Source organism: Limulus polyphemus, unplaced genomic scaffold (assembly GCF_000517525.1).
Source record: "Limulus polyphemus unplaced genomic scaffold, Limulus_polyphemus-2.1.2 Scaffold253, whole genome shotgun sequence".
Classification (NCBI taxonomy): domain Eukaryota; kingdom Metazoa; phylum Arthropoda; class Merostomata; order Xiphosura; family Limulidae; genus Limulus; species Limulus polyphemus.
The window spans coordinates 283,110-297,367 of NW_013665863.1; the positions used below are offsets into that span (position 1 = coordinate 283,110).

The 14,258-nt window shown below is 35.5% G+C and overlaps 1 protein-coding gene across 1 annotated transcript in view; it reads right to left on the reverse strand.

Moving 5' to 3' along the window:
* Positions 1 to 14,258, reverse strand: part of LOC106478824 (meteorin-like protein) — a 41,926-nt gene that overhangs the window by 18,017 nt on the left and 9,651 nt on the right. The window contains exon 2 of the mRNA XM_013939394.2: positions 9,438 to 9,826. Within this exon, the coding sequence (XP_013794848.1) occupies positions 9,438 to 9,826 (389 nt within the window). The remainder of the gene's footprint in view (positions 1 to 9,437; positions 9,827 to 14,258) is intronic.

Below are 14,258 nucleotides of genomic sequence, written 5' to 3' on the forward strand. Positions count from 1 at the left end.
CCCATGATAGACAACTTTTTTGTTTGTTTTTTTAAGACTGGAAACTTTCCGGAAATGGTCCATTTATAAAAATAAAAAAAATTGTACGTTATTAACGAAATATCATTTGTTCATCAACACGTCTCATAAAACTTTTATGCTGTAATTTAATCATTTATGGTAATAACATTTTCGTGTATAAATTTAACGGAATATTCAATTGCAACAACGAAGTCAACCCTTGATGACTTTACATATATAGCTTAACCCTAACATAATCAGTTTCTTGAAACACTAAAAAACAAAAACTGTATATAATATAAACTTTAAACTACATGGGTTGCACTTGATATAAATTTTCTTCAAGAAAAATACGTCCATCTCTTCAGCTCAGTTAAATTCAGTACGAACCAGCGCCTTTCAGCATTTGCGGGATAGTTTACTTTGCTGTTTCTTCTGGGTACAGGACCTCCTTAGGAAGAAAGACGCGATTTCAGCAATATCCTATCCCTGTTATGACGTTTGTTTTTGTTTCTGCTGCCACGTTTAGCACTAGCACTGAGTGGAGTTTATAATACTTTGACCCTCCTAAAGGTGTAATCGGACTCCTCCGTTAATTTCCAGAGTGGTAGTATTAAGTCATTGGCCTGGTCCAACTGACGACAAAACCACAAGAACGCGTTCAGTCGAGGCAGGGCACATGTGAGCCACATGGTCTTCTTGTTCACGTGACTCGTCCACTTAGGTGCGAGGGTTAATTTTCACGAAAAAACTTCAATTGCGGGACAAAGTTTAAACCATTACAAGCTAATTTATTGTTGTTATTTTATGGGTTTTTTTTTTTAATGATGAAATGATTAAATGTGTTTGTACACATACACCAGTATTTTGTTGGGAAAAAATTATAGTCCACGGCACTTTGCTATTTTATCTAGACAACGCACTAATTGCCTGACCACAACGCCTAAAAATGCCTTATGGGTGAACAGAGAAGGGGATATCTAGCCATAGATAGAAGTACATGTCTGCGCTAACAGCTGTTCCCGTTAGTACCATGTAAAACCGACTGTCGAGTAGTGTGACATTTATGGCAATCACGAAACTCGACAAAATAACTAATGAAAACCGATGCCCCCGACTTTAAGGCTAGAATTCGAGGTTCGATCCCTGAGGAAGATGCCGAACAGATAGGCAGCTTGGCGCTAGAACAATTATAAACGTCAATTTTTTTTTGTTGTTATTTTCGTGACAAAACGATCAGAAATACATATAATTACTCAATATGATACAGTATCTAACAGTTCTGACAGTGAATGGTATATAAACAAGTTATATGAGGGATAATTACTAAACCGACTCAATCATTACAGTAATAAGTTTGTTGTCTTTTTTGACCATACAGTAACAAGTTTATTAAGTTTTTTTTTTTTTTTTTTTTACTAATGGTTTGTTTGTTATTAAGCACATTGCTACAAAATGGGCTATCAGTGCTATGCCCACCACGGGTATTGAAACCTGGTTTTTCAGCGTTAATAGCCTTCAAACTTACCGCCGAGATAATTGGGGACATTTTACTAATTACAATATGTATATATTATACATATATATATATATACCTTAATCAAAATAATAATAGCATGCTCTTTTATGTCGTAACAAACAAATAAATTAATGACAAATATTGAGGAACAAAGATTCAGAACATATAATTAAGCAACACGTGGGCCCCACGGTAGAGTAATAAATCGATAAATTGAGGGATAAAGATCTAAGATGATAATTATTCTAAATTATTGGTCAGATCCTTTTTAAAAATTCTTACACGTCAACTAACTTCTTCTCTCGGTTAATTATCACAAAACAAATATATTCAACACAACGTTAAGTCCAAACTCGCTATCTTAGTAGGACAAGAGTACTTCCAAAGTAGCACATAAAAATGTACAAAAAAAAACTGCTTGAAATTAAACATGACAACAGCAGTGTACCAAAATGAGATAGGTGGCGTTTCTTTGCTTGACGTGTATTTAATATATTTTCACCCTGAAAGTGAAATTATTTGTAATTTGAAAGAAAACAAAGTTTACTTGAACTTTGTTTCTCGATACAATAACAGACGTGCTGTAGTTTTTAATTATAAAATTTACGACACAATAACAAAAAAAAAACGTAATATTTAGCAAAATTTCATATTGTAAGCTACCAGAAACAAATTATACTGTCCCTAAAAATAAAGATTTACAACAAAAACATGAGACTTTCATTGTACAATAAAGAAAAAAATGAAGATATTATAAACAAAAATGTGCTAGAAGTTAAAACTCCAAAATTGGCAGACTGGAAGTTAAGTTTCTTGATAAAATTCAGATAAAAACCAACGCTTATACGCTGCAATGTTTTTTATTTTGTTTTTTTTTTTAACGTGACTAAAATGCACAATTGAATATTACAAATAAGTAATATTACAACCCTGTACAGACCTCAAATTACGTGCTACATCATTATGGCCCCCAGGATTTGAAGCTCCACCTATGTTTGGTGGGAAAAATGGACTGTAAACAGCACGTGATCTGACTTGCGCGCCCTACCCGTAGTTGACGGTGAATAGTTTCCTGCAGAGACACTCTCGAGTAAGCGTGTAACGCCCAGTGTTCTGAACAAACGGAAGACGCATTTTAGGCTAGCCTTTTTTTTTTGTCGGTGACTATTACAAAGACAGTTATAATCTCGAATCGTTTCCCTATAGCAGACCACCTAAAAATTTTCATGACATTTTAGATCAATTAGGGAATGCTCTGTTAACAGGTTTTTCTTTCCACTTTTTTTTAAGTTTTTTAACCAAATAATAACTGAAAGAAGGATGAACTTCAAACGCATTTGAGATTTAAAACAACAACAAAAAATGGCATTCTTACAAACCACATCGTCTGTTTCTTTTGTGCTTTTTTGAATACCTCCGTTCTTGCAGACTTGGAAACATATTTATATATACATCATTACATAAAACAAAAACCAGTAACATTAATTGAATCAAAGCTATATTGTGCATTAGGTATTTTTTTTAAGCTTCAGAAAGTATCACATCTATCTAACATGTGGACACTTCTCAATATCAGGAGTTCGCACATTAATATTTTTATATTCTAAGTTCCACTTATGTCAACTGTAAGAAGACAAAACTGATAAGTATTATAGCGTCTGTGTAAAAAAAATAAAACGTTATCAACGTAAGAGCCTTAACAGAGAATATTACAACTTTCCAATATCACTTCTAAAATTTAAACCGGTGACAAGAAATAGCATCTGAAAACAGATGAGAAAATACACGAGTATAGCTTGACCTCCAACAGTACCCCACTGATGACACCACGTGGCCTTCACCCTATCAAACTATTACCACTAAGCCGACTTCATATCAAGCAACTTCCCCAAGGTTACATATATCGCTAAAAAAAACTTCTATCAGTTTATTCAACGTCTACGTAAAACGACACTTTTTTTTCTTTATAACATCAAGTTAGGCATTTACCCTTATTATTATTATTATTATACTCTCCTGAACGACCCTCTACTTCAGCTTTTATATATATATATATATATATATATATATATTTAGCGTATCTGTTCATTTTTGCCTCTTTTATCTCGAGCGTCATCAGTAAACCGATGTTGTTCAGTAACAGGTGTGGCCCGGTTATCTAATAAACAGAAACACGTTCTAGGCTAAGCTGTGGGAAAATAATTCTTTCCAGGGTAAATGATGTTTCATCTGGAAAACATTTATGCTACTTTTTGCTGTCATTGTTGTCTATGTTCAAAAGAAGATATAGCTAGCTTCCCTCTTGAAGTCCCCCCCCCCCGTTGGGACAATGTGTTAAGTTCACGAACCTACAGCGCCAAAATCTGGGGTTCAATTCCCCGCGGTGGACACAGCAAATAGATAGCCCAATGTGGCTTTGTTCTAAAACTAACAAACAACCCCCACCCCTGAAAAATAAAAATACACGTTCACTGTCAGCCTCATCTAATAAGTAACTCTCCAAGTTGACCTCTGCAACGTAGTTCTTAAAACCATAATAAGTAACTCTCCAAGTTGACCTCTGCAACGTAGTTGTTAAAACCAACGGTAGAACCGAACTAAAGCTAAAACCTTTCGTGACAATACGAGAACTGAAGTTTGACTTTTTTTTTGCAGCATGATTAACAAAATGGAGACTTTATTGGATTTGAAAAGTCGAACAGAACGAAGAAAGATAATAATGTAATTTTACCGCATAAGTTATCAACATGTGTGTACAACATATGATAATAATGTAATTTTACCGCATAAGTTATCAACATGTGTGTACAACATTTTTCACTGATTTATAAACAGCAATTCAAGCTTTCTGGTAGTTATTTAAAATGTAATACGAAAATACATTAAAAAATTACACTTAGTAAAAACTGTACAGTTTAGTTGCAACTCACGGGTTCGCGTAATTTTTCAAAATGTGCGAAAAAACTGTTTGTGAAATACAGCCTTAACAATAACCGAATGTGTAACGTGACACCCAATAATAACTGAATGTGTAACGTGACATCTAATAATAACTCCACACCATAAAAGATTTGAATACGTAAAATACACCGTGAATAAGTGTATAAAACCACACCCCATAATAATTTCACGGCGTACGATGTCAGAATAAGTTAAATACACGATACCATAATATGTAAAACAAAAACAGAAAAAAAACACCTAAATGCGCAATGTCCGAAACCAGATTAAGTAAAATACACTTAACAATTAGTGAAATCATAAAAAAGACATCTAGCAATAATTGGAAAACAAATTTATTTTCCCAATACTAATAGAACAGCTTTGAGCATAATAGCTGCGTCACGGATAAAATCAAAGATGGTATGTCGAAAAGGAACTAACTAACAAACATTAAATATTATTTATCGAATAACAGTCACGACGAGCGTGGCTAAAAAGAGAATCGTCGTAATGACAAATTGGTAAATGTTCAGGCCTTACTTCGAGTGCCAAATCTGCTAATAACTCTTGTATGAAAATGTTACCTTCTAAACGACGAGATCCGAGCAGAACGACGCTCTCACACACTAACTTTCTCACGCTGCCATAGAGGGCAGGTCAGTCACGACATCCGTCTTGACGTCCACAAGTTCATGGTCCTTTGTGTGGGAGAAAGTGTAGGGTAGGTGGCGTTCTTTTTTTGCTACGAATATTAATGATATGTTTTCGTCACCTCTAAATAATTGTTTCGTTTAAGAGGAGACGTAACATGCGTGGATATAGGGGCTGATGGTACAAATAACATACTGCACTTTCACTAAGCTAACCACTACGTATATACGGACACCAGAATAAACTGGTATTAAACAATTATGAAACGAAGTTGGGAACAAATGTTCCAAAACTTTCGGAAAGCCAATTTTGAGGCCATAAGACAAGATTTATCATAAGTGAATTGGGATAAGTTGTGATGCGAGTGTAGTGGTAGTCCACTCATCTTCTGATTAACAGCTAGTTTACTTAACTTGGTAGAAACAGATTCAAGCGTTCTAAATTGGAATTTTTCTCGGGAATGGAGGATGTGGACGATACGGAAGAAACTGGATGTAGGCACAACGTTACATTTGTTTAGACAGTAACACTACTGATGTTTATTCAGCATCGTTCTCCATTCATTGGTAGAATTCTAGCTTAGAATACTAGAACCTCGTGCCATTAAACTAAGACAAAATAACAGGAGATGAGCGCACTGTCACTTCATCTTCAGGAAAAACAACAACATGAACTTAAGTCGTTGAACATGAAGTAGACTAAAACCTATGTGATGTGGGACACACATGTGAAATTTTTAAAAATAAATTCATATTAATTCCAAAATGATTTATTGTTTCCCACTTATAACAACAGTAATTTATCTAAGGAGTTGAAACCAAGGGCGTAGCCAGCGCTACAAGGTAAAGGCATGAGGAGAAGAGTCCCCCCCCCCAAATAAAAAGGTGCAACTTTTCTTCTAGACAAAGAATTTAAGCACCTTACATGATATTCAATTGCTTATTAAAAAACAAAATCAGAAAATAGTGGACATTTTAGAATATTGGGGTGGTCTTTCGATCCCCAACCCCCTCCTCCTGATTGGCAGAATACACAACTAAACATACAGACTGTTTTACTAAATGCATATTGCTGGCATTCAGAAATGATTTGCTCTGAGGGTTTACATCGTTTAAACAGAGATAATACAAGTAAAAACAACAAAATAACCAATTACGCAGCTCAATTGATTCTTGGATCTTCGAAGTGGATACAAGTTTCGCCTGTAGTCTTCAAGAAGGCGAATAATATCAGGTTATTTTAAATAACTAAAGTAGTATCATTACTACACTGATTAATAATAAATAATAATCCCTGTAGACTCCTACTGCAGCATTGGACCCCAACAACACCTCGCCGACGGAAGTTATTGTTGCAGTAATTTTTTAGCAGGTTGGTTTTTACGGGACGGAGTTGCTAGCCCAACCCTCCTCCTTTCTCATCCTGGAACCAGGCAAAGGTGGTGGCATCCCTGCCGGGGAACAAACCCGGTACCTTTGGAATAGAAATCCAACGCGCTATCCACAGCGCTATAGGGACACACTACACTGATTACTTGTATGAAATAGTATCAAGTCTACACGCCTAAGTATACTAATTAGAATACTATAAAAATAATATAACCAATTTTGTGGAACTGAAACAGTTGCGTATTTCAATACCCAGATTAGTTACTTAACTGGTATAACATCAGCTTCATAATCTCAGATACATTAATTAACTCATAACACTCAGATTAATTAAATTAAATGGTATAATATTTTTATTCTAAAATAAGATTAATTATTAACTGAAACAGCGTGAATTGTACAGACTCAGCCTGACTGAAATGTTAAAACTTCTTCACATTCAGATTTAATTGATTAGATACTGGGAAAACTGACAATAATTGTATCACACCTTTATATTTAGTTAAACTACTAACCAAAGAAAAAAGGAGAGCCATTAAAACTTACAAAATAATACGTTAGTGGCATCTTATTTAATCATCACTTTCACATTTTCTTGATAACATTTCTACTTTGTACATAATTATAAAATGCGTACAAACTTTTCTTTGAAACTGTCAGATGATGTGCAACAAAATAAGTTAATTGTTCTTCCTTCAGTCATGTAGCAGAAACAATAGTTGCCGAATAAAATTGCAATGTCCACACAATATTTTGTTAATTATTATTATTATAAAAGCACCCCCCCCCCTCCATTGTGGCTCGGGTCTGAAGGCGTACAAGTTTAAAAAGTGTGCTTCGTTACCCGCGGTGGGCAGAGCACAGATAGCCCATTTGTGCGTAACTATAAACAAACAAATATTTATAAAATATTGAAGTTACACTCTGGACTAAAATCCAGTAGGGGAGCTACCTCCGTATGCTATGTGGTTTATATTACATTCTTATTATCAACATTCACCAATGTCGTGCAATAATGAAAAATTTTGAATAATTGAATTATTTAATTTGAATTATTCAATAATGAAAACAAATAATTATAAAATATTGAAGTTACACTCTGGACTAAAATCCAGTAGGGGAGCTACCTCCGTATGCTATGTGGTTTATATTACATTCTTATTATCAACATTCACCAATGTCGTGCAATAATGAAAAATTTGTAACAAAAGTCACTAAGAAGAAGCACGTTCAGTGAAAATATACCATAACCTAGAAATTTAGCCCTAAGTAGTGGTGTGACAGCTACTCTACATCAATGATTTATTTAAGTTTGTAAACAGAACACAACAATCTACCAATTGTTGTTGTGCTCTCGCCCAATATAACAGCCCTTTATCTGGTTGAATTTATGTTTCTAAGTGACTTTGTAATTGTTTTATAATAAAAGACTCACTGATGTTCCTGACAATAGAAACTGTCAGTATACATTTTTCTGAGACAAGTTTATGTAAAATTACGATTGTTGGTAGAAGATGCTTGCATAATCAGTGCCCAGAAAAGCAAATAATTAGTCTGTTTTATGAAATATCTTCATTGTAGTACAGGTGTCAGCACAGTTCCTGGCGTCTTTAAGAGTCTGTCTTAACTTGAACTGCCTGAATTTCGTGTTTTGTTAACTGTAACTCACAATGTTCATCGTGCAAATATACTTGTTACAGTAACCAAGATAAACATTTAAAACGCAAGGTTTACATTATTTCTTGCTGAAAATAACATAGTAAATATTCAAATTTAGAGGAAAGTAAGTGCAGAACCTCGAAACTTAACTAGGCTAATTAAAATGAATGAGAAGATGAAGGAAAAAAAAGTGTTGAATCTTTCTCCAAAAACATATTGAGCATGAATTCACTATATTAATGGAATATTCTACTATACTATGATTACTGACTACATAACAAATAAATCTTATAACTGTAACGTCTAGTAACAATGTTGTAGTTCATGATATATTGTAATTGTAGAATGTGCATAATAACATATTCTTCTTTTTCTCTCCCTCATTAGTTATTTGAATTACTATAATATAGTTTTCTCCTGTTGACCCTGGTCGCTGTGGTTACATGACCCGCTCCGGGAACAAGAAGACTAGCTTGCTGGTTCGCCAGTTCTTCTGAAGGACAGTAAAGTTAATTTAAAAATAATAAGTAATCAGTGTAAACAATATTTTGGTATTAATTATTGTCATAAAATATGATTTGTAAATGACTTAAATAAAAATTGACAACAATTATAATTCGCTTACTAAATCTAGTACACACCATAACGGCCGTTGGTCACGAAAATTGATGACAGAAATAACACCTAGACCACTACTATATTCATTGTATCCCAACCGGCTTAATGGTCCCAGGTATTGAACGTAGAGCATCGTCGGCACCGGATATGACAGATGTATTGTGGTTGGCATATTATAACATATTCTTTGCTTTTACTCATAAGTTCTTAGAATATTCCACACACTTTCAATGGGTGGTACAGTAATTTAAAGTCGAGCGGGGTCCTGTAGTTAAGTGGTCGAATTGTGTAGATATCCTTCGAGTAGGTTCGCGCGAAATCCAATAAATAAACAAGCAATAACAGTTTCAACACCATTAAAGTTTGTTTGTTTGTTTTTGAATTTCGCGCAAAGCTACACGAGGGCTATCTGCGCTAGCCGTCCCTAATTTAGCAGTGTAAGACTAGAGGGAAGGCAGCTAGTCATCACCACCCACCGCCAACTCTTGGGCTACTCTTTCACCAACGAATATTGGGATTGACCGTCACATTATAACGCCCCCACGGCTGAAAGGGCGTGCATATTTGGTGTGACGGGGATTCGAACCCGCGACCCGCAGATTGCGAGTCGAGCGCCCTAACCACCCACCATAAAAGGAAAGCTACTTTTAATCACTTACCATCCAAGTCATCAAATAAGGCTTCAGGTGAAACAGGTTGAAGGTCGTAGCTGAAACTTGCTACTTCTTTTTGAAGAGTATTGTTGACTGGTTCTGCCTCCACATACAGCGCCACCTGGCCATGGTAGGAGGTAAAACATCGTAAAAGTTCGGGGTGTTTCCCGTCAGTTTTGCTATACATTAAATGAAGTTTTCGATGTCCTTCCACATAAATCTGAGCACCATTAAAATGTTTACTTGTTCGCAAACAGCCACGGAACTCTCTTCCGGAAGTTCCATGGCGTAAGAAAACTTGTAGCGCCCCTCGCGGATAATTCCATTCAACATGGCCGTGAGCACATCGTAGATATATGGGTTGTACCTCTCGAGATGCATCTTCTCGAAGTCCACTGAAATAATAAATAAACTGAACGGGTCAGTGAACATAAAATAAGGAAGAGATAAACATAAGGTGCAAATCTATTTAAAGAAGAAGAAAAAAAAAACATGATATAAACCCTAGCGTTTCAAACAAATGAATCCGTCTTTTTTCAGTGCTAACGACAGAATGGGGTAAATCTAAATTTCCCTGACTTAAATATTATCCAAACTGCTCGAACTCTCCGTTTCAAAGGCTTGTAATGTCTTAGCTCTCATCGTTAACATATTTCAATAAATCCAGCCCAAATTTTGCTTTTGTAATGCCCCCCCCCCAAAAAAAGGCTCAGTAGTAACGTCGAGGGCTTACAACGCTAAAATTCGAGGTTAGATTCCAGCAATGGGTACAGTGCAAATAGCCCATTACGAAGCTTTGCGCTTACAAGAACTAGCGACATTTTAAGTTGGTGATAACTAAAGGAAACAACATTTACTGTAAACAAAAACTGAACGAAAGTTTGCCGTCCATTTTTTCTCTTTTTCTTTAGCGTGAAGAAAAATGTTTTCACTTTACACCCAGATAAAACAATAAATTATGCAGTAAAAACATTAGCGTATATCTTAGTACGAGGCGTTCTCTGCCTTAAATATCCCAACAAATAAAATATCTTAGCGTGTGACCTGAAAATATTTGCGTGTATGTATGTGCACATCTAAAACACCTTGTAACATTTCAACCTCATAAAACTTTATTATAAACATAAAACTTCAGGGTATGGAAGTTAAGTTTAACAAGCTTCGTAAATGTTAATTATAAAAATATGATAAAAGGTTAAGATAAATGTACACACTCACACTTATGTATTTATCCACCTTTCTTCCTTCTGTCTATTCATAATTTATCTATGTATATAACGTCTGATTTTGTGTGTAAAATGTAACTGGATACGTACATAATAACAGTTTAGTCATCTAGTTTCCAGTATATATAAACACACATCATGAAAATTTCAAGTAACAGATAAGACAACTAGGCATGTTATATATACCTCTTCTGTGCTGGTTTACTGACTAGAGCATGTTTTATATATATATACATAACTTTTCAGTGCTGGTTTACTCTGGGGCATGTTACATATACCTCTTCTGTGCTGGTTTACTGACTAGAGCATGTTTTATATATACCTTTTCTGTGCTAGTTTACTCTAGGACATGTCATATATATATCTTCAGTGCTGGTTTACTCTCGGGCATGTTATATATACCTCTTCTGAACTGGTTTACTCTAAGCTATTTCTCTCTTATTGGCCTCATTATACACTCAGCTAAAAAAAGAGACTTAAAATCCTGGACGTCAGTTATATGGTAAAAATTTCCATCTTTAAGACTTTTGCAAAATATAATCATATTATATGACACCTTACACTGCGTTATATATTGATCGCCAGTTTGTGTTACATGACATGACTGCACACTGCTGACGAGGCCTTTCTTTCAATGCTAGAGTTCATCGGGTTCGCTTGGAATGCAACACACCAAGCCTCAGTCGAAACGTTATTTATACCAGTCATTCATAAGGTATCAGTTACCATGGCATATACGACCTTATGTTGATGAAGTATGTTCTTTTGGTCACTAGTTTGTTTGTTTGTTTTTACACTTCTTTAATAAATGGTTTTTTTTTGCTGGTTCTCTTCTATGAATCTCTAATAAGAAGTACCATACTAGCATCCCGATTGCACGCCACTGCCGACAAGGTCTCTTCGTTCAGTACCAGAATGCATCAGGTTGCAACACGCAAAACCATAGTTGATGGCGCCAGTAAGAAGAGATTTATTTTTTAAAGTTACCAATAGCGATCAATACACTTAGGCAGAATCTTCAAATCCTGCTGACGTTTCACGCTGAAAACATTTCGGTACACTGCCGGCGAAAACAGTAGCCGCTTGTTAACCCCAAATTACCGACTTGTTTTTATAGCGGTCACTGCCGGTTGAGTTCACATATTGTATTAGATTGAGTAGGTTTTTTTGTTTTTCCTTATCACAACATTCAGTATAAATAATTGAGCAAACAACGAGTGAAATCATTCATTCTCCTATGTAAAAGAGAACCCCAGTACTAATTAATGAGATTACTGCAATAATTATGAATTTGTGGTTCATATGTTATTATGGGGCCCATATAATAATCGACAAAGTCATGGGCCCACAAGCAACTTGGCAAAAAAAAACACCTTATAAAAATGCATTTAATAAAAAGCTGTACCACATCGATAACTGTTACATTAAGCAGCAGGTCGAAGTTTTTCTATAAATTTGTTTCAAAGTACTTTCGAAAAAGGACAACAAGCTGATTGGAGAGTTTCTATGGAGACAGAGTTATAACCATATCTTAATGCTTTTTATGTCATCAAGCAGAAGAGTAATCAACGACACCCGTGTGACATTACTACTCGTCGTAGTAGCTATTTTTACTCGACGTATTATAATCACGTGCCGTTATGGCCACGCATATGCCCTTCGCCTTGTGAAATAGATGTCAATACAAGACAAAAGCACGTCCATACCTATATTTTCCCTGCATAGCAGATGGCTGAATTAACGAACTACAGCCATTGGTTCACTCCGTTACTCCTGCTCTTTTTTTTTTTTACTTCAATATTACTTATTAATGTTAGATCCATGCGAGTTGAAAAGTGGAAAGGATGACTGCTATAGTGACATGGAATTTGAAAGCAGATCTCCGAGAATGCAATAGGCTTGTATGGGGAAGTAAATGTGGCGGGAACATGCCTTTTTTTTTGCAGTAAAGAAATGTCGAGATTGAAAACGCGCCCCCTACTGTGAGCAGCTGGGCTTGAGAGTAAGTGGTTGTCAGTATATGAAGAAATAAAGTTCTTTCTTGCAAATGCAGGGGTCATAAGCTCGAAGCCATCGCTACACGTGCCTGACATCTAAAACTCTTGTCCCGCGAGTTTATAAATCAGGGTAAAGGTAGATTACACCTATGCACATACATTTGAAAATGTATTAAAAGTACGTACTCGATTAAACTTTACCGAATCAAAAATACTCACATCCGACAGACTAATAAATAAAGGAGCAATAATAAGACATTTCCAATCAATTTAGAATAAGAGCTGTAATGAAATAATCAGCGTATGACTGGATTAAATCAATCAATCTTGGTCTTTACTGGTAAATATTTACGATAAGATGGTTGTTTTTATTGTATAAAGATTCAGCACATGATTGTATAACGAGAGGTTAAATAGTTCACACAACTTATCAGACAGTTTAATTGCGATACAACCGCTTGACTACGTTTATTTATCCACAGAAGAAGAGCTTTAATCCTTACTTACTTATTGTAGACAGAGTGCTTAGTTTAGTTCGAAGGGCGAGGTAACTTAACACGAAATATTAGAATGTTTACAGCTACACACAATAAAAACTCAAGTAAGTTTTAAATTTTTCTGAGTTTGTCCATAAAGAATTCCATAGTCATTTAAAGACGTCCTTTATTTTTCTTCCTCTCCGAATGCACTTTACTATATATTTACCTTTCCCCATTACTGGTGAACCCCCTCTAAGCAACACGGGTTGCTATAACGTATAGTAGACATGGTGGAAAACACGACCAGAAAGATAGGATAATAGCGACTAACTGCCGTAAAATGAATGACGATTTTCAGCATGAATGCAGAATAAGCGATACGTAAACTCGGTAAAAGCTCACTTTAAAACGCAATTTTCCGGGTTCTACATCACGCTCTCATCGGGCAAGCCTCACACAACGGAAACTGTACCTAACAATTTTACGCCGTGCACTCCCGTGTTTAAAAGTCCATGATGATCTTAAGCTCGCGCAGGAACTTCAAGATAGATCTAGACAGGAGGTTATGTACGGGGTAGCATAGAGATAACACAGGAGTCAGTTGACCAGGAGACACTACATACTTCACCAGCTGGAGATATATATATAAAAAATTCGACCCTGCAAGGGATTAGCCTGCTATTGTATATTTGTTTGAAAGACAAGGTTAGTAAGTAAGTATAAAGCTGAAAGTAGTTGATAAAGGCACCGTACCAGATGAAGTGAGGATGGGAAGAGTTTCAACGAAGACCTGATGAAACTGCGCGAAAAATGGATCGAAACGCCATTTCATCACCAGTTCTCCAGATAGGTTGTCCATTTCAACAAATGCATCATATAGAAAGTTTTAATTGTGACAAATTCGGAGAGATCAGTCTTTGTTACTCGTGTCTAATCAGTTGAGAACAGGTTCTGGACCGTCAAAAACCATACATTTAGGACAGTACATCGCTGTAAGTTCTGTCTTTAAGTGTTGAAATGTAAATATTTGTATTTAATAATAACAATAAACTAAAATCATAAATAATATTCAACGTTAAACTGGTACACAATTAAAAACATTTTATTTAGGCCTATCTATGGCCT